General features: G+C 48.6%; 1 protein-coding gene and 1 pseudogene across 2 annotated transcripts in view; one reads left to right on the top strand and one right to left on the bottom strand.

Annotated features, from left to right (window-relative positions):
- Positions 1–204: 204 nt before the first annotated feature.
- The window catches only part of FLVCR2 (FLVCR choline and putative heme transporter 2), a 65,327-nt gene continuing 43,745 nt past the window's right edge, over positions 205–21,786 (bottom strand). The window contains exons 4-11 of one of the 2 annotated variants that reach the window (XM_059914709.1): positions 18,958–19,025; positions 17,669–17,772; positions 7,714–7,824; positions 6,796–6,901; positions 6,534–6,645; positions 5,891–5,946; positions 3,889–3,933; positions 205–1,888 (exon numbers count right to left, since the gene is read on the bottom strand). In XM_059914709.1, the coding sequence (XP_059770692.1) occupies positions 1,802–1,888; positions 3,889–3,933; positions 5,891–5,946; positions 6,534–6,645; positions 6,796–6,901; positions 7,714–7,824; positions 17,669–17,772; positions 18,958–19,025 (689 nt within the window). In that variant the 3' untranslated portion in view covers positions 205–1,801. The remainder of the gene's footprint in view (positions 1,889–3,888; positions 3,934–5,890; positions 5,947–6,533; positions 6,646–6,795; positions 6,902–7,713; positions 7,825–17,668; positions 17,773–18,957; positions 19,026–21,786) is intronic. The other variant, XM_059914710.1, reaches the window with a different exon arrangement.
- On the top strand, positions 9,276–10,003 carry LOC132360844 (ras-related protein Rab-15-like; annotated as a pseudogene).

The following is a 21,786-nucleotide window of genomic DNA, read 5'->3' as shown; positions in this document are numbered from 1 at the left end:
TGCAGTCCCCCACAAAGGCCAGCTGTCACCTCTGCAGCCTTATCTTTTAAAACTCACCCACTAGGATGGCAGTATCTGTGTCAGCAGAAGACCACCTTCCAGGGTACGGAACCCACAGGAGCTCCTCCTCTACCCCGAGCCCCTGCCCCTCCAGCCCGCTCCCGCCACCAAAGCCATCTCTGCCCCAATAAATGACAAGGCAGACCACATGGAGAATCTTTTATTGCCTTAAAATATCTGACATTAACAAGTAGAAAATATTAATTATGTTTTTTAAATAAATCAATGGTTTCAGTAAACATTTTGTTGATACATTTTAAGGGACTGAAGAGTAAACACTCTTTATCAAAAAGGCGCCATCACTCTCCACCTCCCCTCCACCCCTACCTCAGTCCTCCCACCAGAAGTGTGAACTTCTTTTATTATGTACAGAATATCTGTACACACAGACACACACAGAGACACAGACACACACACACACACACACACACACACACTTGGCTCCCCTTGGGCAGTGGCTCAAGTACCCCAGCACCGCTGCCACACAGGCTGCTCCAATATGCTGAGGCCGGGGCAGCATAGGGGTCATGATCACGGAACTCAACGCACAGGAGAAATGACCAAAACATCTTATTTTTGGAAATACTACCCAAGCCCATGGGTAGAGCCAGACAGCAGGCAAAGCAGGAGAGGTCAGCTAGGGCTGATTGAAAGGGAATCTCTTTAAATTCAGAACATCTGAGAAAAAATTATTGCTATTAAAGAAGGGGGTGAGGGGAGAGGTGGGGATGCAAATACTGTCCCCATCAGAGATGGAATGCTCTTATCTAACCCAGCAGACCCGAGTCCCGTTCAGTGGCCACCTGCTGCCCCTTTCATCTCTCAGAAGCGTTCTGGAGTTCGCAGGGGGGAAGGTATCCAGGTTGGTTTTCACTAAAGGGTACAGGCAGGCAGTTGGCTGGGCTTGCCCTCCCTCTGGAGAACACGTGGGCAGCGTCCAGATGACAGCAGCAGAGGTGACAGTGACACACACACAAGGCCCTAGGCCAGGACATCTATTTTAGAAAAGAACCTTTCCATTCCTAAATCATTTGGGGACCAGAGTCCCCAAGTTCGTAAGCACCCTCACATCCTGAGAAGGTCAACTCTCTGAAATCGGCTTCTCCTTCACAGCCACAGCAAAGTTTTTGTCAAGTTTACTGATGTTTGGTTTTATCAGCTCTTGGGAAAGAGGGTTTGGAGACAGACGCCAACATGAGCCGGGAGAACCTGGTCCCAGAGTCCTGAGGGGTTTGTCCTGATGGTGTTTTCTCTCCCTCCGAACGTTAGCGGTCAGTCTGGTGGCCCAAGAATGACCCTCGTCCAGAGCAGCTGCCGCCCCTTAGAATTGGGCTCCTAAGGGTCTGAAGACACTAGAAAAAGTTAACCTCCGGAGTAAGCTTGCTTTCCGTGATAATTGGCAGGCTCTCTCCCGCGGGATGGGGTGGAGGGAAGGCAAGGCAGCCGGCCAGGACTGACTCCAGGATTCCCTCTGCCCCCGCCCACCAGCTGCCAGACCTACGCGGGGAGGGGCGGGGAGCCGATCGGCACGTGGTGAAAACCGCAGTCTCCCCCAGGCAGACGACACCAGCTCTGCGGTGGGTTCCAGGCGGAGGCACTGCTGTCCAAGCCCCAGCTATGCCCCCTGGTTCCCTCCAAAAGCTGCTCCGGGGAAGCCTGCCCGTGGTGCTGGCAGGGAGAGCTGTGCTGGCTGAAGAGGTGGGCGTGGTCCGTGTTCCCTGAGTCCCACCACCTTTCTCTCTCAGAGTTGCTCCTCCAGTACACTAGTGGGGGCTTTGCTGGTTTTGCTCTCCTCCTCCTCCTCCTCCTCCTCCTCCTCCGCAGGTTTCTACAAGGCAAACAAGTGGGCAGCCCTTGGGGTGAAGAGGCAGGGACTCCATCTCGACCGGAGCATCTGCCTGCCAGTGGGTCTGTAATCCGCGGGGAAAACCAGAGTCCCAGGCACTCGGCACCCCTGACAGCGACAAAGGGAACAGGAACAGAAGCTCCGGCCCGGCCACAAGTGTGCTCCCCAGACACACACACCATCACGACAGGATCAAAGGAAGAACAAAAAGGCAGCTTTCTGTGACACCACAGCCACCACGGGCCACCTCACTGCGAGTGCCACTGAGTTCCGCTCACCCTCCTCCCCCTTCTGACAGCCTCAGCCCAGCTGGACGGACCCCCAGGCGGCTGTGCAACGGGCCAGGTCTGCACCTCCCTCAGGACTGCTGACCACCCTCGGTCAGGGGCAGCCCCAGGATGAGGAATACTGTTACCGTGTGCGTGGAACAGATGCAGCAGAGAACTGTTATAAAGGCAGGATGCTTAATGGCATATGTCAACTCTGGGGCTGAAAATAATGTATATATAATTTCCGCATAGAAAAAGAGACTTTGGGTCAGTTTGTCTTCAGTTTTCTTGGGGGCGAATGGCACAGGATTAGAAGAACTTCTGGGTCACACTTGTTAGCTGGGTGGGATTTATACATGGAAATTATTCTGTGAGGCCCCTAGGTGCCAGCGGCCAACTTGGGCATTTGTCTACCGTTTTAGGAACACTTGGCTTCTTCCATCAGGGGCTCATCCAGTTCCCAACAAGGCCTCGTGCACAGGCCCCGCCCCACACAGCCCCCACCATCGAGGCTGGAGGAGCACCTCCAGGGCACGTCAGCTGGACATATGGCACTCCCTCTCCAAGGACACTCTCAGGGCAGCCTGTAGCAGAGATAACAGCGGCAGATCCAGCTTCCTGTTCTCCATCTTGCTAACTTTTTGGCACCAGCTCGGCCTCAGCCCTGAGAAGCCCTCACTCAGGCAGCCAGCAGCCGACTTCAGCCACTCAGGCTGTCTCCTCTCTCTGACACACTCATGCACACGCTCCTGCCTCTTCCAGAGCCATCACCTTGAAATCACAATCAAACAGGGCTTAGTGCCTCTGTGGCCAAGAACTACTAACTGGAAGAAGAATGGAAACCCAAATGCAGACTGTTGCCGTGAAGGTCAGTCATGACCCCCCAGCCAGAAGTTCTGGCTCCTTCTACCAAAATGACACACTTCACTGATTAGAAAGAGCAGCTCTGAAAGAGAAAAGCAAATACCATATGCTAACACATATATGTGGAACCTAAAAAAAAAAAAAAAAGAACCTAGGGGCAGGACAGGAATAAAGACGCAGATGTAGAGAATGGACTTGAGAACACGGGGAGGGAAAGGGTAAGCTGGGACAAAGTGAGAGAGTGGCATGGACATATATACACTACCAAATGTAAAACAGATAGCTAGTGGGAAGCAGCCCCATAGCACAGGGAGATCAGCTCGGTGCTTTGTGACCACCTGGAGGGGTGGGATAGGGAGGGTGGGAGGGAGACGCAAGAGGGAGGAGATATGGGGATTATGTATATGTATAGCTGATTCACTTTGTTATAAAGCAGAAACTAGCACACCATTGTAAAGCAATTATACTCCAATAAAGATGTTAAAACAGAAAAAGAAAGAGCAGCTCTGGCCAGATGTGCTGCCTGCCCTGCGTTCACCTGGAGCTGAGATTGAATCCCTGTGACAGTTCGCAGGTCCCACTTACACCCACCACCTCGGAGTGTCAAATGACAGCCCTTGCAGGGATGCCCTCTGACAGCGCTGGCTTCCCTGGGCATTAGCCCAGCATGACTCTGACCCCCCATCACACCAGGCTCCCCCAGATGCAAGGGAGGTGCAGAGACACACAGTGAGTATCCAGGACACTGACAGCACCGGACTGGCACCGGACTGGCCTCCTGGTCCTACTCGGTGCTATTTCCCATAGTCCATTCAGACGAGCCAACACCTCCATCCTGGATTAACAAACCTGGTCCTCGTGGACAAGGATCTGGCTGTGAAATACGGGAACAACCTAAATAGCAAACAAGAGGAAATGGAAATGTGTATAGGTAGATGTGGGGTTTTGGGGGTGCAATGGTGTAGAAAGGTTGTCAAGCCCTAGTAAAGAAACAATCAGGGTAGAAAACCCAATGTGCACAAGCATATTCATAGAAAATACACTGGGAAATGACGAAATGTTACTAGGTTATCTCTGGGCGCTAGGACTATAGGTGACCTTTACTTTCTTCTGTTTGCCTTTATCTGCCCAGGGAAATACAGATTATAAAGTAAACATAGCAAAATCACATATCACTTGACACAAGGCGTCACATTTCAAATTGAAACCTTTTCACGAGAAACCTATCCTGTTATCACGGTCACCATTTCCCCAGGCTCAGGATATATTCGCCAAAGTGTCCCGAATCACATGTTTCCTCATCCATGGCACAGGGGCAAACCCATCTCCACAGTGGTGATGCCACAGTTCTCACAGGCTGCTGAGAATAACACTCCTGTCTCAGGCTTTCCCTGTGTCCCCGCTGAATGTCCAGTCCCAGCCACCTCCCTCCACCTGTTCCCTGCTGCTACCTGCCAACCCCAGAGTGTGAGATCAGAGGACAAACAGTAAGGAACTAAAGATTAGCATCCATCTGCCAACACATATTCTTAAAGCGCTACATGTACCTCTTTCAGATAACATTTTTGCCTTAGAAAATTGGCAGAGAATTTAAAAAATGATAAACACTCAGTGTTGGCCTCATACACTGCGAGAGCAGTGAGCATTGGTAGCGTTGACAGTACCTTTCTAGAGGACAGTCTGGCAATACACATCAAAGCTTAAAAATGGGCATGACCACTGATCCATTTCTCGGGGAAATACTGTGCTTAAGAACATGTCCAAAGATTCAGCTCCAGGACATTAATCCCAGTATCATTTATAACAACAATCAGAAACAACCTTAATGTTCCCGGACAGGAAAACTGTTAAACAAATCATGTTTATCCATGTGCGGTCATTAGAACACTGTGCAGTCATTAAAAGTATGTTGTAAGAGACTAATGACCTGATAAAGCACTCGCAACAAGTAAAAAGGCACATAGAACAAGATTCCACTTTTGTTGAAAAAATACATACATATATCTATATGTATATATCATATGTGGACACAGATATGCATAAGAAAATGTAAAAAAACAGCATCTCATCTCTAGCTGATGCTATTACAGGATGACTTAAATTTTGTACACCTTTCTGTATTTTTTTACAGAATATGTATTACCTCTGTAATAAGTTTTGGGTGTTTTGTTCTGTTTTTGAAGAAAATCCTACTACGCTCTTAGAGCTGAAATTCCTTTCATCCTGGCTCAGATTTGACACCTAACACTTTGGTTAAAATACTTCCCAGCCAATTAAGACCTATGGGAAACACTTTTCTGTTCTAGATCAAACTCCTGGTCCTCTCCCCTTCCATCACCATCAACTCCTGCTTCCTGACTTGTCCTTTTAGAGCCCTGATGGCAACCCATTGGCCCCGATCCCTCTATCCCACGGCACTGCCTGGGGGGCTGTCACGTGCCAAGAGGGCCACTGTCTCGAGGCCACCACCGCCATGACAGAATGGGGGCCCCAGGTGGCCACCTTTCCTCTCCAGTCACCAACCCCAGGCTGAAAGGAGAGGACCCAGGGCCTGAGGACGTGTCTCAGGATCCAGGGGTGGGTGCTGCTCAACAGCCTGTGACACAGTGAGGAGCTCCGGGGACCAGAGCAGGGAGGCCAGGAGAAGGGAAGGAAGCGGGAGCAGAGCCCAGACAGGGCAGCAGAAAAGCAGGGCTGAGGCAGCTCCCAAGGAAACTCTCTGTCTCCACGTGCGTGATGCTGAGTTGCTGTCATAGCCACCCGTCACTCTGGGAGCCTCCCCATCCCTGCTGCCGCAGTCTCAGCAAAGCCGGGACCCAGATCTCAGCCCAGCAGCTCCCAACGTACTCACATTCTCAAGAGTTTCTTTGTTTGCTTTCTGCCTCCGGAGATCTGCCCGAATGAACGCTGAGGTCCAGGATTGCAGAAGGAAGGGCAAAAGAGACAGTTATCAAGCAGAGCAATGGTCACGTTCATCCACGAGAGGGAGCCCTCACTCTCCTAAGGGCCACAGGTATCCCACCTCCTTCAGATATTCCAGGGATCTGGAGGTTCAGTCAGCCAACTTGATAAGCCTGGGGACCACTGCTGTCCCTGACAGGCAGAAGCCAGTGATGACACTGCCCTTCATTTATAGATCCCTGATATTTGCAGGGAGTTTGCACACATTGCTCCAATCCTCACAACAATCCCCAGTCTACGGATTAGGAAAGTGGGGCTCCCAGAAGTGGGTCCACTTGCCCAAGGTCAAACAGCTATGGAGGTCGGTGTCACAGTATAGGATTCAAACAAGGGTCTTTTGGGGCCAAAACCCAAGCTCATTCCACCGAAATATGCTAATGCCTCCCCAAAGACTTCCTAACAAGCCCTCTCGTCTGCCCCACTGCACATGAACCCCCAATTGTATGATCAATCAAGGCACTGGGTGCCAAACTGCCAACAGCCTAAACCCATGAGCAGTCAGAGCATCATGTTGTCCTGAGGCCCTGACTCACCAGTGAGGACGGCTCCAAGGGTGAGGAACACACACAGGAAGATGTTCCCAGGCCTGGTTCCATAGTTGTCGATAATCTGGCCCTGGGAGATGGTGAAGATGATCCCGAATACCTGCAAAGGCACAGAGAAGACTGGAAACAAGGGCCCAGCCAACCAGCCCACAGGGGAGCTGAGCTGCCATAATGTAGTGTCTGCACCGGACAAGCCCAGCAGGGAACAAAGAGCCACGGCTCTAGGGCCACCACGAAATGAGAGGCCTACCTGGGCAGACATGTTGAGGAGGCCAGACGATATGCCTTCTGATTCTGGGTATGTCAGCTCCACAGCAAACTCAAATCCCAGCGGGAGGTAGCCAGTCATAAAGAAGCTGAAGCCCAGATCACAGAAACAAGGTGATGGAGAACTTCCGGAACAAGGAGAAAAGGGAGCCTATCTCCTGCCCTACAACTCCTTTTCCTATTCTCTTTCTTTCCATCAAGACATGCCAGGCCCTTGAAAATCAGGCCATCCCCTACGCAGCCATTACACACACACACACACACACACACACACACACACACACACACACGTACCGCCCACAGGAAAATAAGTGGGAGGTGAAGCTGAGTAGAGACCCCTGTGGAAGAGGTACCATTTCCTACACTTTCTCATACAAGTCTAGAAAATTCCAGCTCTGATCTCTTACACCTGCACCACACTTCCTGCTGCTTTCACATCCGCTATCTCTGTCATTCTTTCCAACAACTCCACAAGGCAGGCCACTCATCTTAAATTATAGATGAAGAAACTGAGTCTCAGAGTGATTAAGGGAGGTGCCTGTGGTCTAATAGATAGTCAACAGCAAAACTGAAATCAGGACCCACACTTTCTGATTCCCAGCCCTGTGTACTTTCTCTGAGGCCATGTTGTCCCAGGCAGAGCTAATAAAGACTCCATACATTTCCTAGCCTCCCAGAGATCTGTGAAGGACACAGTCCATCCCAACAGCATGGATGGGCCTGGAAGCCCCAGGTGGCCTTTCGAAGTGTTACAAGTGAACCTGACCTCTGGCCACCATTTCCGCATTTCAGGAGGTCAGTGAGAAGGCAGCAGAGGGATACCTATTGCTTCCTAGGATGTTGGCAGCTCAGGAACCATGGGTGGAGCTTTCCAGTTAAGCAGGTTAGAGGTGAAACTTACCCCATTGCACCAGCCGTGATGAACACTACCCACAGGTGTCCCAGGTTCAAGGTCAACGTGTAAACCACCATGCCCACCAGAGCCATGATGTAGACCACCAAAGTTGTCTCCCTACAAGCAGAGGCAACGAAGTTGAGTCATATACTGCGGACTTTAACAGGATCTTTCCCTCCCTCTCTCCCTCCCTTCCTTCCATTCCTTCCTTCCTTCCCTCCCTCCTTCCTTCCTCTCTCTCTCCCTCCGTCCCACCTTCTATCTACTGGGCACCTACTGCATGCCAAGCCCACTTCTTTGAGCTATTTGCTCTCATAGAATTTTCTGCCCATGAGGTTGATGGACATTGGACCAATGATCACACTGTGTTCAGAGCTACAAAGGGTAAGACCAGGACAGTATGAAGTCATCTTGCGGCACGTGTGTTCTCCTGCAAAACCCTCTCAACAAGATCACGCTGTACCTGGACTTGTCACGTCCTACCCACAAGCAAGAAGGCATAACCCTTTCCTCTCCTCCTCCCCCACTGAAAAAACAAATGGGACACACAACAGCTGTGGTCAGGCGGCAGTGGCATGCAGACGACCCCAGAAGCCCGTTCTGCTTGTCTGCTTTGCCCCCAGACCCCAGGACAATGCTGGGCAGAGCCCTGGCTGTGAGAGTCTCTGTCATCCTTGAGTTCTTCCTGTTGCCACCTGCACACGTCCAGCACCGTTTTTCCTGCTGAATCTGAACTACTCTGCTCCTGACAGTGGCAACTAAGAGAGAACATTCTCCAGCCCTGAACTAAGTCCTTGACTCCAAAGCCGAGGGGAGAAAGCTCCGCCCACTCCCAGTTGCATTTCCCCTTGTTGGTCCCTCAGAAGGACCCTCAGCAACCTACTGGTTTCTGTTTCTGGCTCACCCTGCTTGTGCCCTTCCCCACACCTCTCCCCCCATGTTGCCCACTCAGGACTCTGCTGTGGCCCTGACTCCTGCACTGGGACCTGCATCCCTCTCTGTCCTACTGACTGAGGGCAGGGACTCTGCACATCTTTCTGCGCTCTGGCCACGAACGTGGGAACTCAGACTATGAAAGCTCAAAGCCTTCACTCATCTCTGCTGAAGCCAGAAACACAGAGGGGTTGCCAGCAGGTGTGTACTGTGGTTATGTGAAACTAACACTGCATTTACTGGATGCCAGGGATTCTGCTAAGTGCTTTACATGCATTTATTATTTCATTCAACCCTTGCAAAAGCCATGCAAGAAAAGTACGACTAATTTAAGAAAACTGAAATCATATCAAGCATCTCTTCTAATCACAAAACTATGAGATCAGAAGTCAACTACAAAAAGTGCCAAAAACACAAACACGCGGAGGCTAAACATTTATCTACTAAACAACCATCAGGTCACCGAAGAAATCAAAGAAGAAATTTTAAAAACACCTGGCGATAAACTAACAAAAAACACAATATAAAATATATTCCTGGCACCGAGCGAGCGGCGGCGAGGCGGTGCGAGCCGGCCCCGCTTCCTTCTCGCCGCCGGCGCCATTCTCGAGGAGGAGGGTGGGGCGCGCGTCGCGATGGCCCGGCCGAGCCAGGACGAGCCCGCCGCCCGCCCTCCCGCCCGCCGGCCCACAGCCCCCGGCCCCTCCGGCCCAGCCACGGCGAAGCAGTACGATGCGCTGTTCCAGCTGCTGCTGATCAGGGACTTGGGGACTCTGGGGTAGGCAAGACCTGCCTGCCGCGCGGCTTCACCGACAACGAGTTCCACTTCTCGCACATCTCCACCATCGGTGTTGACTTTAAGATGAAGACCATAGAGGTAGATGGCATCAAAGTGCGGATACAGATTTGGGACACAGCGGGGCAGGAGAGATAGCAGACCATCACAAAGCAGTACTATCGACGGGCCCAGGGAATGTTTTTAGTCTGCGACATTAGCAGTGAGCGCTCTTACCAGCACATCATGAAGTGGGTCAGTGATGTGGATGAGAATGCACCAGAAGGTGTCCAGAAGATCCTTACAGGGAATAAGGCTGATGAAGAGCAGAAACGGCAGGTGGGAAGAGAGCAAGGGCAGCAGCTGGCTGAAGAGTATGGCATGGACTTCTATGAAGCAAGTGCCTGCACCAGCCTCAACATTAAAGAGTCCTTCACGCGCCTGACGGAGCTGGTGCTGCAGGCCCACAGGAAGGAGCTGGAAGGTCTGCGGACACGCGCCAACGATGAGTTGGCCTTGGCGGAGCTGGAGGAGGATGAGGGCAAACCCGAGGGCCCGGAGAACTCTTCGAAAACCTGCTGGTGCTGAGCATCTTGCGTGGAGCACCCCCGCCCCGCACAGTCCCCTCTCCCCGCAGGAGGGCTGCGGGCACACAGGGAGCCTGGGCTTTGCCCTGCTTCTCTTCTCCTTCCGGTGACCCTGTGGAATCTCGGCCGCTGCTCCTCCCCCTGCCTGGCTCCGAGGAGCAGCCTCGCCCCCCTTCCCCCGCCCTCCCCCCCCCCCCGGGATGGCCCCCTCCAGCCTGTTTCCCCAGCCACAGGCCTGCCTCGAGCCCCTGATGTGCTACGAGCACCGCCTCACTACCCCGAGGTCCCAGAAGATGGCCCAGTCCGGAGTCAAAGCCACTGTAGGTTCCTTCTCTCTCAGTGCATCTGGTCTCCTCTCCGCTTCTCCTCGCTTCTTCACACCTCTCTTTCTGTCCCTTCCCCTCAGCTGTGTTCCTATCAAAGCCCTCCCCCCCTCCACGTGTCCCGTGTGGCTGCTGGTACAGCACCTTTCAATGCCTCCCTCTTTGCCGGGACGAGGGAATGGACTCAGGCTCAGGGGCACGTTCCCTGCTCTGCTCCGGGAGAAGCCCCACCCTGCTTTGTGGGAAATTCTTCCCGTCCTCTCCTCCCCACCGCCCCCTCTTGTGCCATGGGCCTGCCTCCCCAGTGACCGAGGAAAGAGGAACGGCAAGAGAGGAAGGAAAGCCCAAACTGGTGGTCCCCACGCCTGGGGCTGTCCTACACCTCCCCCCACCCCCATCCCCAGCTTCCACTGCACTTGGCTGCCTGCCCTCCTGCCTCTTGAGGGAACTGAGCTTCAGAGAAGAAAAAAAAATGATGAGGGGTGGCAGGGATAAGAAGTAACCTTCATTCTCTACCTGCCCTGCAGCGTGTACACTATTTCTCCCTGCCCCCGAATTTAAAGATGTGGACCAAGGCCTGAGGGCACTGCAGGGCAAGGAGAGCCCTGGGGCCAACCACACACTCCAGGAAGGGGAGTGTTTGGAAATGAAGAGCCAGCTCCTATATATCAGGTTAAGAGCCGGGACAGCAGTTTGCAAAGCAGAGGGGAATTCAGCAGCAGCAGGAATTCCTGGGCCCCATCTTCCATTTCATTTTCTTTTTTTTTTTTTTAACATCTTTATTGGAGTATAATTGCTTTACAATGGTGTGTTAGTTTCTGCTTTATAACAAAGTGAATTAGCTATACATATACATATATCCTCATATCTCTTCCCTCTTGTGTCTCCCTCCTTCCTACCCCTCTAGGTTCTCACAAAGCACTGAGCTGATCTCCCTGTGCTATGCAGCTGCTTCCCACTAGCTATCGGTTTTACATTTGGTAGTGTATATATGTCCATGCCATTCTCTCACTTTGTCCCAGCTTGACCTTCCCCTTCCCCGTGTCCTCAAGTCCATTCTCTAGTAGGTCTGTGTCTTTATTCCCATCCTGCCTCTAGGTTCCTCATGACCATCTTTTTTTTTTTTTTTTTTTTTTTAGATTCCATATATATGTGTTAGCATACGGTATTTGTTTTTTTCTTTCTGACTTACTTCACTCTGTATGACAGACTCTAGGTCCATCCACCTCACTACAAACAACTCAGTTTTGTTTCTTTTTATGGCTGAGTAATATTCCGTTGTATATATGTGCCACATCTTCTTTATCCATTCATCTGTCAATGGACACTTAGGTTGCTTCCATGTCCTGGCTATTGTAAATAGAGCTGCAATGAACATAGTGGTACATGACTCTTTTTGAATTATGGTTTTCTCAGGGTATATGCCCAGTAGTGGGATTGCTGTGTCATACGGTAGTTCTACTAGAGCTAATCAATGAATTTGGTAAAGTAGCAGGATACAAAATTAATGCACAGAAGTCTCTTGCATTCCTATACACTAATGATGAAAAATCTGAAAGAGAAATTAAGGAAACACTCCCACTTACCATTGCAACAAAAAGAATAAAATACCTAGGAATAAACCTACCTAAGGAGACAAAAGACCTGTATGCAGAAAACTGTAAGACACTGATGAAAGAAATTAAAGATGATACAAACAGATGGAGAGATATACCACGTTCTTGGATTGGAAGAATCAACACTGTGAAAATGACTATACTACCCAAAGCAATCTACAGATTCAATGCAATCCCTACCAAATTACCACTGGCATTTTTCACAGAACTAGAACAAAAAATTTCACAATTTGTATGGAAACACAAAAGACCCCAAATAGCCAAAGCAATCTTCCATTTCTTATGTAAGATGGGCATCTCCCCACCACCCTGGCAGGTGAGAGGTGACAGAACCATGCTGGTGGTCTTTCACCGAGCCCAGCCTTCAGCTCTCAAGGCTTTCCCGAGACCCAAAGTTTGTGGGAGAAGGGCAGGGAGCTCATGGGCAAAAAGCAGGCAAGCCCTGGGTAGGAATGCTTGGTGCTATTCCCTTCAGCCTTCAAGACCAAGTGCTCATCTTGTTCCTCTAGCTCCTGACTCAGAGGCTTGAGGGTTTGCCAACTGCACTGTGGCTACAGGTGGAGGGAAGCGGACTCCCTCCTCCAGGGCCCTTTGTTTCAGGAAGCAGTTTCTTTAACCCCATATGGTCCAAGAGTAGTTTGCAGGAGACCCTTTAAGGAGGGAACAAGTCAGTTACCAGCCCTAGTAGCGTTCCTCCCCACCTTCCCAAGATGGGAGAAGCCTAGGGAGGAGGATCAGTCTTAAGCTGCATTGCATGGCTGGCACTGGAGTGAAAACAAAACTAGGCATCGAACATTCACTAATTAAATACTAAAATCCAGGACACACACATGTGAAGAATTAAGAGCCCCACTTCCTTACTCTTCTGAAAAAAAGGTTGGGGGATGAAATCACCAAACCTTTCCTTCTGACTCTTATCAAATCAGGAGAGAGCAGGAGAGGGTAGCTCAGGATGAAGGAATGGGGGATGAGTTATCGTAGTGGAAGGAAAAGGAAGGCAGGAATAGTTATAAATTGTCGGCTAATGAGAAATGTAAAGAGCTGACTCTTTAGGACGAAGTCATGACCACAGCTGAGGATGTTTCCTTGAGGACTAACTCCTCAGGTGTTAGAAATTGCAGCATCACTCTGGGGTGGGGAGGTCAGCAGTGCCAACTCTCAGTGTGCCCTCAGCCAGGGACTCGAGGGAGGGGAAGTTATACTGGCCATTGGCTCCAACCTGTGGTCAGTGTCGCTGCTTTCCCTGAAGATCTGGCCGAGCACCATTGCCTTTCTCTCCTAGCCCCCTCAGGGAAGAGGGACTATATTTTTACTGTACCCTAGGGGTTCTGGAAGGGAAAACTTGGGGTTAGGATTCTATGGCCTGAGAAGCCCCATCCATAACGGCCACAGCTGGGGAGAGGTATGGGGCAGGAGAGGGGTTGGGATTTTAGGGTGCAGCTATGCTCATGAGGTACCAGAGTCAGCCTCTCACCCCTAAACTTCTCCGGTCCCGGAGGTAGCCTGGGACCTGGCCTTAGACTGTTGAGCAGGTGTGCCAGACTGTTGAGCAGGTGTGCCTGCCTGTTGACTCCTCACCACCTTTGCACCTGTTGTCTTGAGACTCGGCACAGCCCCAGGCACTCCACCTGCTCCTGAGCCCCACCACCTCCCTGTGAACTTTGTGTGCTGTGTCTTGGGTCCAGGATATGAATTGTGAGCAGGGTTCATCTATTTTAAACACAGATGTTTACAAAATAAAGAATATTTCAAGTCAAAATAATTAATTAATTAATTAATTAAATAATAAAATATATGGGACACAGGAAAAGCAGTTCTAAGAAGCAAGTTTATAGTGACACAAGCCTGTCTCAGGAAACAAAAAAAAAAAATCTCAAATAAACAACCTAATCCAAGGCAATCAGCAGATTCAATGCAATTCCTATCAAAACACTAATGAAATTTTTCACAGAATTAGAACAAATAATTCTAAAATTTGTATGTAAATACAAAAGACCCCAAATAGCCAAAACAATCTTAAGGAAGTAGAACAAAACTAGAAGTATCAGTTTGCCCAGATTTCAAACTATACTACAAAGCTATAGTAATCAAAATAGTATGGTACTGGCAAAAAACAGACACACAGATCAATGGAACTGAATAGCGTTTCAAAAATGAACGCACATTTATGTGAGCAATTAACCTATGACAAAGGAGGCAAGAACATACAATGAGGAAAAGACAGACTCTTCAATAAATGGTGTTGGGAAAACTGGACGGCTATACACAAAAGAATCAAACTCAACTACTCTCTCACACCATGCAGAAAAATAAAGTCAAAATGGATTAGACTTAAATTTAAGACCTGAAACCACAAAAATTCTAGAAGAAAATATAGGCAGTATAGTGTTTGACATCAGTCTTAGTAATTTTTTTTTGATATATCTCCTCAGGCAAGGGAAAGAGAAGCAAAAAACAAACAAATGGGACTACTTCAAACTAAAAAGCTTTTGCACAGCAAAGGAAACTATCAACAAAATTAAAAGGCCAGCTATTGAATGGGAGAAGACATATCTGATAAGGGGTTAATATCCAAGATATACAAAGAACTAATACAACTCAACATCAAAAAACAAACAACCCAATTAAAAAGGGGGCAGAGGATCTGAATGGACATTTTCCCAAAGAAGACATACAGATGGCCAACAAGTACATGAAAAAGGGAACCCTCGTGAACTGCTGGTGGGAATATAAATTGGTGCAGCCACTATGGAAAACAGGACGGCGATTCCTCAGAAAAATTTTAAAATAGAACACCCAGATGATCCAGCAATTTCACTCCTGAGCATTTATCCCAAGAAAATGAAAACACTAATTCAAAAAGATATATGTACTACCCCTATATTCACTGTAGCATTATGTACAATAGCCAAGATATGGAAGCAACCTAAGTGCCCATCAACAGACAAATGGATAAAGAAGATGTGGTACATATACATATATTTCAGCCATAAAAAAGAATGAAATCTTGCCATTTGCAACGACATGTATGGACCTAGATGATATTATGCTAAGTGAAATAATTTAGACAGAGAAAGACAAATACTATATAATATCATTTATATGTGGAATCTAAACAGCAAAACAAATGAACAAACAAAACAGAAACAGAGTCACAGATACAGAGAACAAACAGATGGTTGTCAGAGGGGAAGGAATGGGGGAGAGGAAAGAAACAGGTGAGAGAGATTAAGAGGTACAAACTTTCAGTTAGAAAATAAATGAGTCAAAGGAATGAAATGTATGGTGTGGGGAATACAGTCAATAACTATGTAATCTCTTTGTATGGTGACAGATCCAAATTAGATTTATCTTGGGGATCATTTTGAAATGTATAGAAACATCAAATCACTATGTTGTGTATAGGAACTAACATAGTGTAGTAGGTCAATAATACTTCAAACACAAACAAGCATGCAAACTCATAGAAAAACTCATAGAAAAAGAGACCAGATTTGTGGTTACCAGAGGTGGGGATGGGGTAGGGGGAGGGAGAATTGGAAGAAAGCAGTCAAAATGTACAAACTTCCAGTTGTAAGTAAGTACTAGGGATGTAATGTACAATACGATAAATATAATGAACACTGCTGTATGTTATACACGCAAGTTGTTGAGAGTAAATCCTAAGGGTCCTCATCATGAAATTTTTTTTCTATTTCTTTAATTTTGTATCTATATATGATGATGGATGTTCACTAAACTTATCACGACAATCATTTCATGATGTATGTAAATCAAATCATTATGCTGTATACCTCAAACTTATACAATGCTGTATGTCAATTATATCTCAATAAAACTGGTAGGAAAAAAAGAGATGTATGACTCTTCCTAATATGACAGATGAGGAAACTGAGCTCAGACCAGTCAAGTTACTTGTCCAAAGTCACCTGCCCAGGAAGTGCACAGCTAAGATTCGAACCCAGAGGTTGGATTTGAAACCTGTGCTCCCTCTACTCCCACACACAGGAATACTAACACAGGATGGGGCTGCATCTTTGGAAAAGACCAACAGCCTCTGAAGGATGCCCTTCCCTCCTGGGTCCTCAAAGCAGCTGCTGAGGGCAGAGGAGCTTCATCCCTCCTCCCCCTGCTCCCCACATCCAGTCCCTCCCCCTCTGCAGAACCCAACTCCAAGGACACCCATCTCCCTCACTGACCCCACAAGCTCATCTTTCCCATATTTGTTTACATATAGCTTCTTCTTAAACCACTAGCCTGTCTACAAAACTGTAGTCTCAGCCAGAGATAAAGGGACCTGACCATCCAATTTCCAGCCTCCAAACCAAACAGGACAAATCTGGGAGGCTCAGGGAAAAGGAAACTGGCACCAAAATGACCAGATGACAGAGCTCTCTCACCCTTTCTCTGCCTAAGTAGTAGAGCAGGGAGAAGACTGTCCCATGCTGACTGCAGGATGCAGTGACACTAGGAACTGGTGGCAGCAGGATTCTGCAGTGTCCTCCCCAGACCTTTCCCTGTATTTTCACCATATTTTCTAGTTCACCTGAATCATCTGGCTGCCCACATCCCCGCCCAGGCAACATTCCAATCCCTCCCTTCTCTTGCCACACAGCAAGCCCAGAAAAGGGGACGCTGCTGTGCCCTGGTTCGGGAGTGGCCAGTCCTCACTGCCCAAAGCAAACAACTGACATATGGCAAAGACGAGGCGGCAGCCCAGCTCCACCAGCAGTAATTAAGCCCAGCTGGGCTCCTCGTCGTGTCAAGCCAGGCAGCCACATCCCCAGGGGTGGCCTTTGACAAAGGCAGACAGAGAGAGCCCTGGTCTGACCAGAGCCTCACAAGCGGATCTGTGTGGCAGAGAACAGGTCTGCGACTGTCTGTTGCCTCCAGACACTGGGAACTTTGGAGGCCTTGACAAAGCAGCCCAGAATGTTGATCGGCCCCAGAGCAGGACAACTCTGGCCTGGCAGCTGCCCTACTGGCCAGCATTAATTGAGTGCCCAGTGCATGCGGAGCACAAGAAAGACACAAGTTGGGCCTCTGTTTCCAGAGCATTTTCCTCAAGGCTGGCTACTGAATTGAGGCATCCGGGTTGATTTTTATAAATGCAGATTCCCCTACTGAATTGGCATCCATGAGGGTGGGGCCCAGGAATCTGTATTTTTAGTAAGCGTCCTGGATTAGCCTGACATCCACTAAAATCTTCGTGGCTATTAGAAATGCACTGGGCAATCAGGACTAAAGCATGTCGTAATACTTACCAATGAAGTGGAAGCAATTGCAAAATAACACACTGTAAATTGTTGGAAGCACAGAGCACCTTGGTTAACCCCATGGGCTCCACAGGGGAGCTATGGGAACAGGGCAGGGGAACCACCTCCTCGTCCCCACTCTGTGGAGTTTCCACGAACTGTCCAACTGTTGATGCTTTTCCACATTTATTTTCTCCTTCCTCTGCTCCTTCCACAAGCTACTTGGGGGATGGAACTCTGACAGGCCTCATGTGCCTTATCTCTAACCTTCCTACGATCCCCACAGGGCAGGCATTGCTTCCCTCATTTTATAAATGGGGAAACTGAGGCTCAGAGAAGATACATTTGAACTCCCCACTTGACCACTCAGACCCCCAGCTACGAAACCCACATCTTTGGAGCCGTGTTGCTAATGAATATGTCATTTCAAGACAAGGGTCCCCGATTCAGTCCAAGAGGAAGAGTCACTTACTTGTAGGTTTTGGTCCTATCCAGCCAGATACCTGAGATCATAGCCCCAAGCATTCCTGAAATGACGATGGTCAGGCCGATTCTTCCAGCATTCACTTCTTCGCCCTGGGGAAACCACAGCCCCAGTGACTGCTCAGTGATGGGACAAGATATCTGACAGGGTGCAGTCAGCAGAGGGCAAAGGGGCAAAGGCAAGTAACTCCGGCTTCATTAGAGCCGATTCTCAGAAAGTATCAGGACAAGATGGCCTGTAAGAAGCTGCCAGTGGAGAGAGAATCCTAGAATAATTGCTCCTCCCAACATAATATAACCCTGGATGTGTGTGCATTATACTAGATGCTGGGGTGAACCAAATTCTGTCCTTAGAAACCACTTTTAGATGGATTTCTTTAAATGTAAACCTTATAGCAAACCTTTATCATTATTCCCGTTTCACAGATGGAAAAACTGAATTATGTATATCCAAACATTCCATACTTAGGTTTTTTCAGTTATCACTTTTGAAGAGATAGGAAGATAATAATTATATATTTTTGAGCGTTTATTCAAAGCCAGGATTTTATAGCATCATCTCATTTAATTCTCCTAATTCCCCACCAGAAGGTTAATCAATATTCTCCATTTTACAGATGAAGACACTGAGGCACAGTGAAATTAACCTACTAGCCCAAGGTCATGAGGCCTTTAGTAAGAGCAGAGGCAGGATGTGAACTCAGACCTGTCAACCTCCAACACTGGAACGCTCAGCCACGATGGCTCACCCCTCCCACAAGCGTGAGACCCTCAACCTTTCAGAAGAGGGCTGGACCCGGGATCCCGACTCCAGGATACTCAGTGTCCCATTCCCAGTATCCAGCCCTCGCTGGTTCTGGAAACATTTAAAACATGCTTTCTGCTGAGCAAATAAGACTTTAAAATTAAATCTTGCCCATATTTCACAGCTAAGTTTATTTCATATGTGATTCTATGTGTATATATGTTTACCTACTGTGTTGCCAGGCACCATGCTATGCGCTTTACATATATAAACCTTATTATTTACTTTCTAATCCTAAAATCAATCTTTCAGTAAGTAATTAGGCTTCCTTTACAGAAAAGAGAATGAGAGCTCAAGGCACTAACCAGCTTATTACACAGCTAAGGACCACCGGAGCTGGGGCTGAGACCCAGGGCCGCCTCCCTCCAAATCTCAGAAGCACACACCATACCACGCTGCCACCCCAGCTCCTGCCCAGACAGACCAGAAACCTCCTTCTCTCAGGGCCCAGCAAGCTTAGGGAACACCCTTACCGGGTAGTGCAAGATCACCATGCGATTCAGCAGAGTGGACAAGGCATAAAAAGCACCAGCATTCAGACCTGAAGGAGGGAGGGAGAAACACAGTATTAGGGTCATTCTCCTGTTGGGGCCATTGCGGGCTTCTCCCCACAGTGGTGAGGGAGGCCAGAAATCCTCATCCTTGGGCTTCCCTGGTGGTGCAGTGGTTGAGAATCCACCTGCCAATGCAGGGGACACGGGTTCGAGCCCTGGTCTGGGAAGATCCCACATGCCGCGGAGCAACTGGGCCCGTGAGCCACAACTACTGAGCCTGCGCGTCTGGAGGCTGTGCTCCGCAACCAGAGAGGCCACGATAGTGAGAGGCCCGCGCACCGCGATGAAGAGTGGCCCTCGCTTGCCACAACTAGAGAAAGCCCTCACACGGAAACGAAAGACCCAACACAGCCAAAAATAAATAAATAAAATTTAAAAAGAAAAGATGATTACTATCTTAAAAAAAAAAAAAAAAAAAACCCAAGCACTCTCTAATGACTTTAAATGGAGTATAATCTAGAAAAATTAAAAAAAAAAAAAAAGAAAGAAATCCTCATCCTTGTTGCCACTGGAGGTAGTGTTTCAAGAAGAAATACTCCAAAACAACCAAAACTAACCATTTGAACCTCTTCTTAGCCACACACCACTGCCCTCTCATCCCTTTATCCCTGTCCTGGAAACACAGGCTCCAGAAAGTATTACTCCCAAGTCAGAGCCATCTACATTCCTCTTAAGCGCTGGCCTGACCTAAGGGGCCAGCAGAAGTACTGGACCCCTTCTACCTCCTCCTGATGACCTGTCCTCTCACCAGAATGCTCCAGACCTCTGACCCCTGACAACACTCCCTCTGCAGGTAGATTCTCACCTCTTTCCACATCCCTCCAACTTTTTTCTCAGATTCAACATCACACAAAATCTTATATTCAAAACCATAAAGGGGGGCTTCCCTGGTGGCGCAGTGGTTGAGAATCTGCCTGCTAATGCAGGGGACACGGGTTCGAGCCCTGGTCTGGGAAGATCCCACATGCCGCGGAGCAGCTGGGCCCGTGAGCCACAACTACTGAGCCTGCGCGTTTGGAGCCTGTGCCCCGCAACGGGAGGGGCCGCGATAGTGAAAGGCCCGCGCACCGCGATGAAGAGTGGTCCCCGCACCGCGATGAAGAGTGGCCCCCGCTTGCCGCAACTAGAGAAAGCCCTCGCACGAACTGAAGACCCAACACAGTCAAAAATAAAATAAAATAAATAAATATATTTCCAAGGCAACTAAATGTAACTTTAAAAAAAAAAAAAAATTGAAAAACAAATTAAAAAAAAAAAAAAAAAAACCATAAAGGACCCTAAAGAGCATTTAGTTGACTCTCCTAATTTATTGATTCATCCAAGAAATAAATGGGGCACCTAGCATATACTGTAAGAATCTGTCCTTAGAAGATAAGGTTATTTGTCAAAAGCCATACAGTGACTTAGTAACTAAGATGAGACTGAAACTGATCCAAAGGAGAAGGGCCTTCTGCCCTCCCTTCATAATGATGGTGATGATGATGGTGGTGATGGTGCTGGTGGTAGTGGTGACGGTGGTGATGATGGTAATGGTGGTGGTGATGGTGGTGGTGATGGCAGTAGCATACACTTATGTACTAGGCACTTTTCTAAACACCTTACAATCCTCATAATAATCCTAGAAAGTAGCTAATATTCTCATTCCCATTTTGTAGGTAAGAAAAATGCACACAGATTTTAAAAACAAATACAGAGGTTACTCTGGAAGGCCCACCAGGAGTCTTTTTAATTTTGACTAATTTTGAGGCTCACACAACTACCACTGGCACACCTGGCATTAGGTCCACTTAGCAGCATGTAAGAGAGGACACAGTTCATAGACAGGGCAGCCTCGGGAGCTCCTCTTCACCGGAGCCAGTCCACAGAACCCCAGTCCATACAGCCATTCAGAAGCTATTCTCTTTTGCCCCCGAGGTGACAGCTCAACACAGAGAAAGGTGGTATGGCACCCACCCTGGCTTAACCCTTCCCAGGAGCCACTATTGCTTGTGACTCGTCCACAGGCATAGCTACCAGGATCTCCATAAAGGACAGGCCAGTGGAAAGAGAAGCACAAAGAATGGCTTCCCAACAGGGGTAAGAAGATCGCCCAGCTCACTTGCAGTCATTTATATCACAATAGGTCATTCTTATCAGAAGCAATGTGTTGCCTAAATGCAGTTGACTTACTCCCTTTGTCAGGTTCCTGGAGGAATGAGATACAAAGTTAAGTGAAGGTCAAATTCTCCTGCAAAATGGGGAAGGGAGTTTGGTTTGCCCTTCCCACCATCACACGGGTAGTAAGAGGCAGGGTTCGATTCAAACCCAGACTGTATGGACTCCAGGTCCTCCATCTTAAACCTTTGATTTCATAACCTTACAGAACTGATCCTCAATGATTTCCCCAGCTCAGGTTACTGGCAATTTCGTGCCCCAGCCTCTCCCAGCCAGGTCACCTCAGGGATGCAACAAGGTTGAGCTCAATGCCACCGCCTGAGGGGCACAGGGCCACAGTCAGTCGGCAAACCCAGAGGTGTCACCAACTGTGACTGCAACTGCCACACTCATGGTCAGGAGGACTCTGAGACTCTCGGCAACTTCTCACCCAACAAGCATACCCGCCTCACCTTCATACCACACACCCAGCCACTCGGAAACTCCATTCCTGGGTCAAGAGAGCCCACAAGGAGACACATTCCTGAAATGTGGGCGGGTGTCGGGGAGAAGCGTGCAGGGAGGAGGATGAACTCAGCCCCCTTCCTGCCCCTC

The sequence above is a fragment of the Balaenoptera ricei genome, chromosome 2 (genome assembly GCF_028023285.1).
Source record: "Balaenoptera ricei isolate mBalRic1 chromosome 2, mBalRic1.hap2, whole genome shotgun sequence".
Classification (NCBI taxonomy): Eukaryota; Metazoa; Chordata; class Mammalia; order Artiodactyla; family Balaenopteridae; genus Balaenoptera; species Balaenoptera ricei.
Note: the sequence above shows the minus strand (reverse complement) of the source record. Positions and strands in the feature narration are given on the sequence as shown.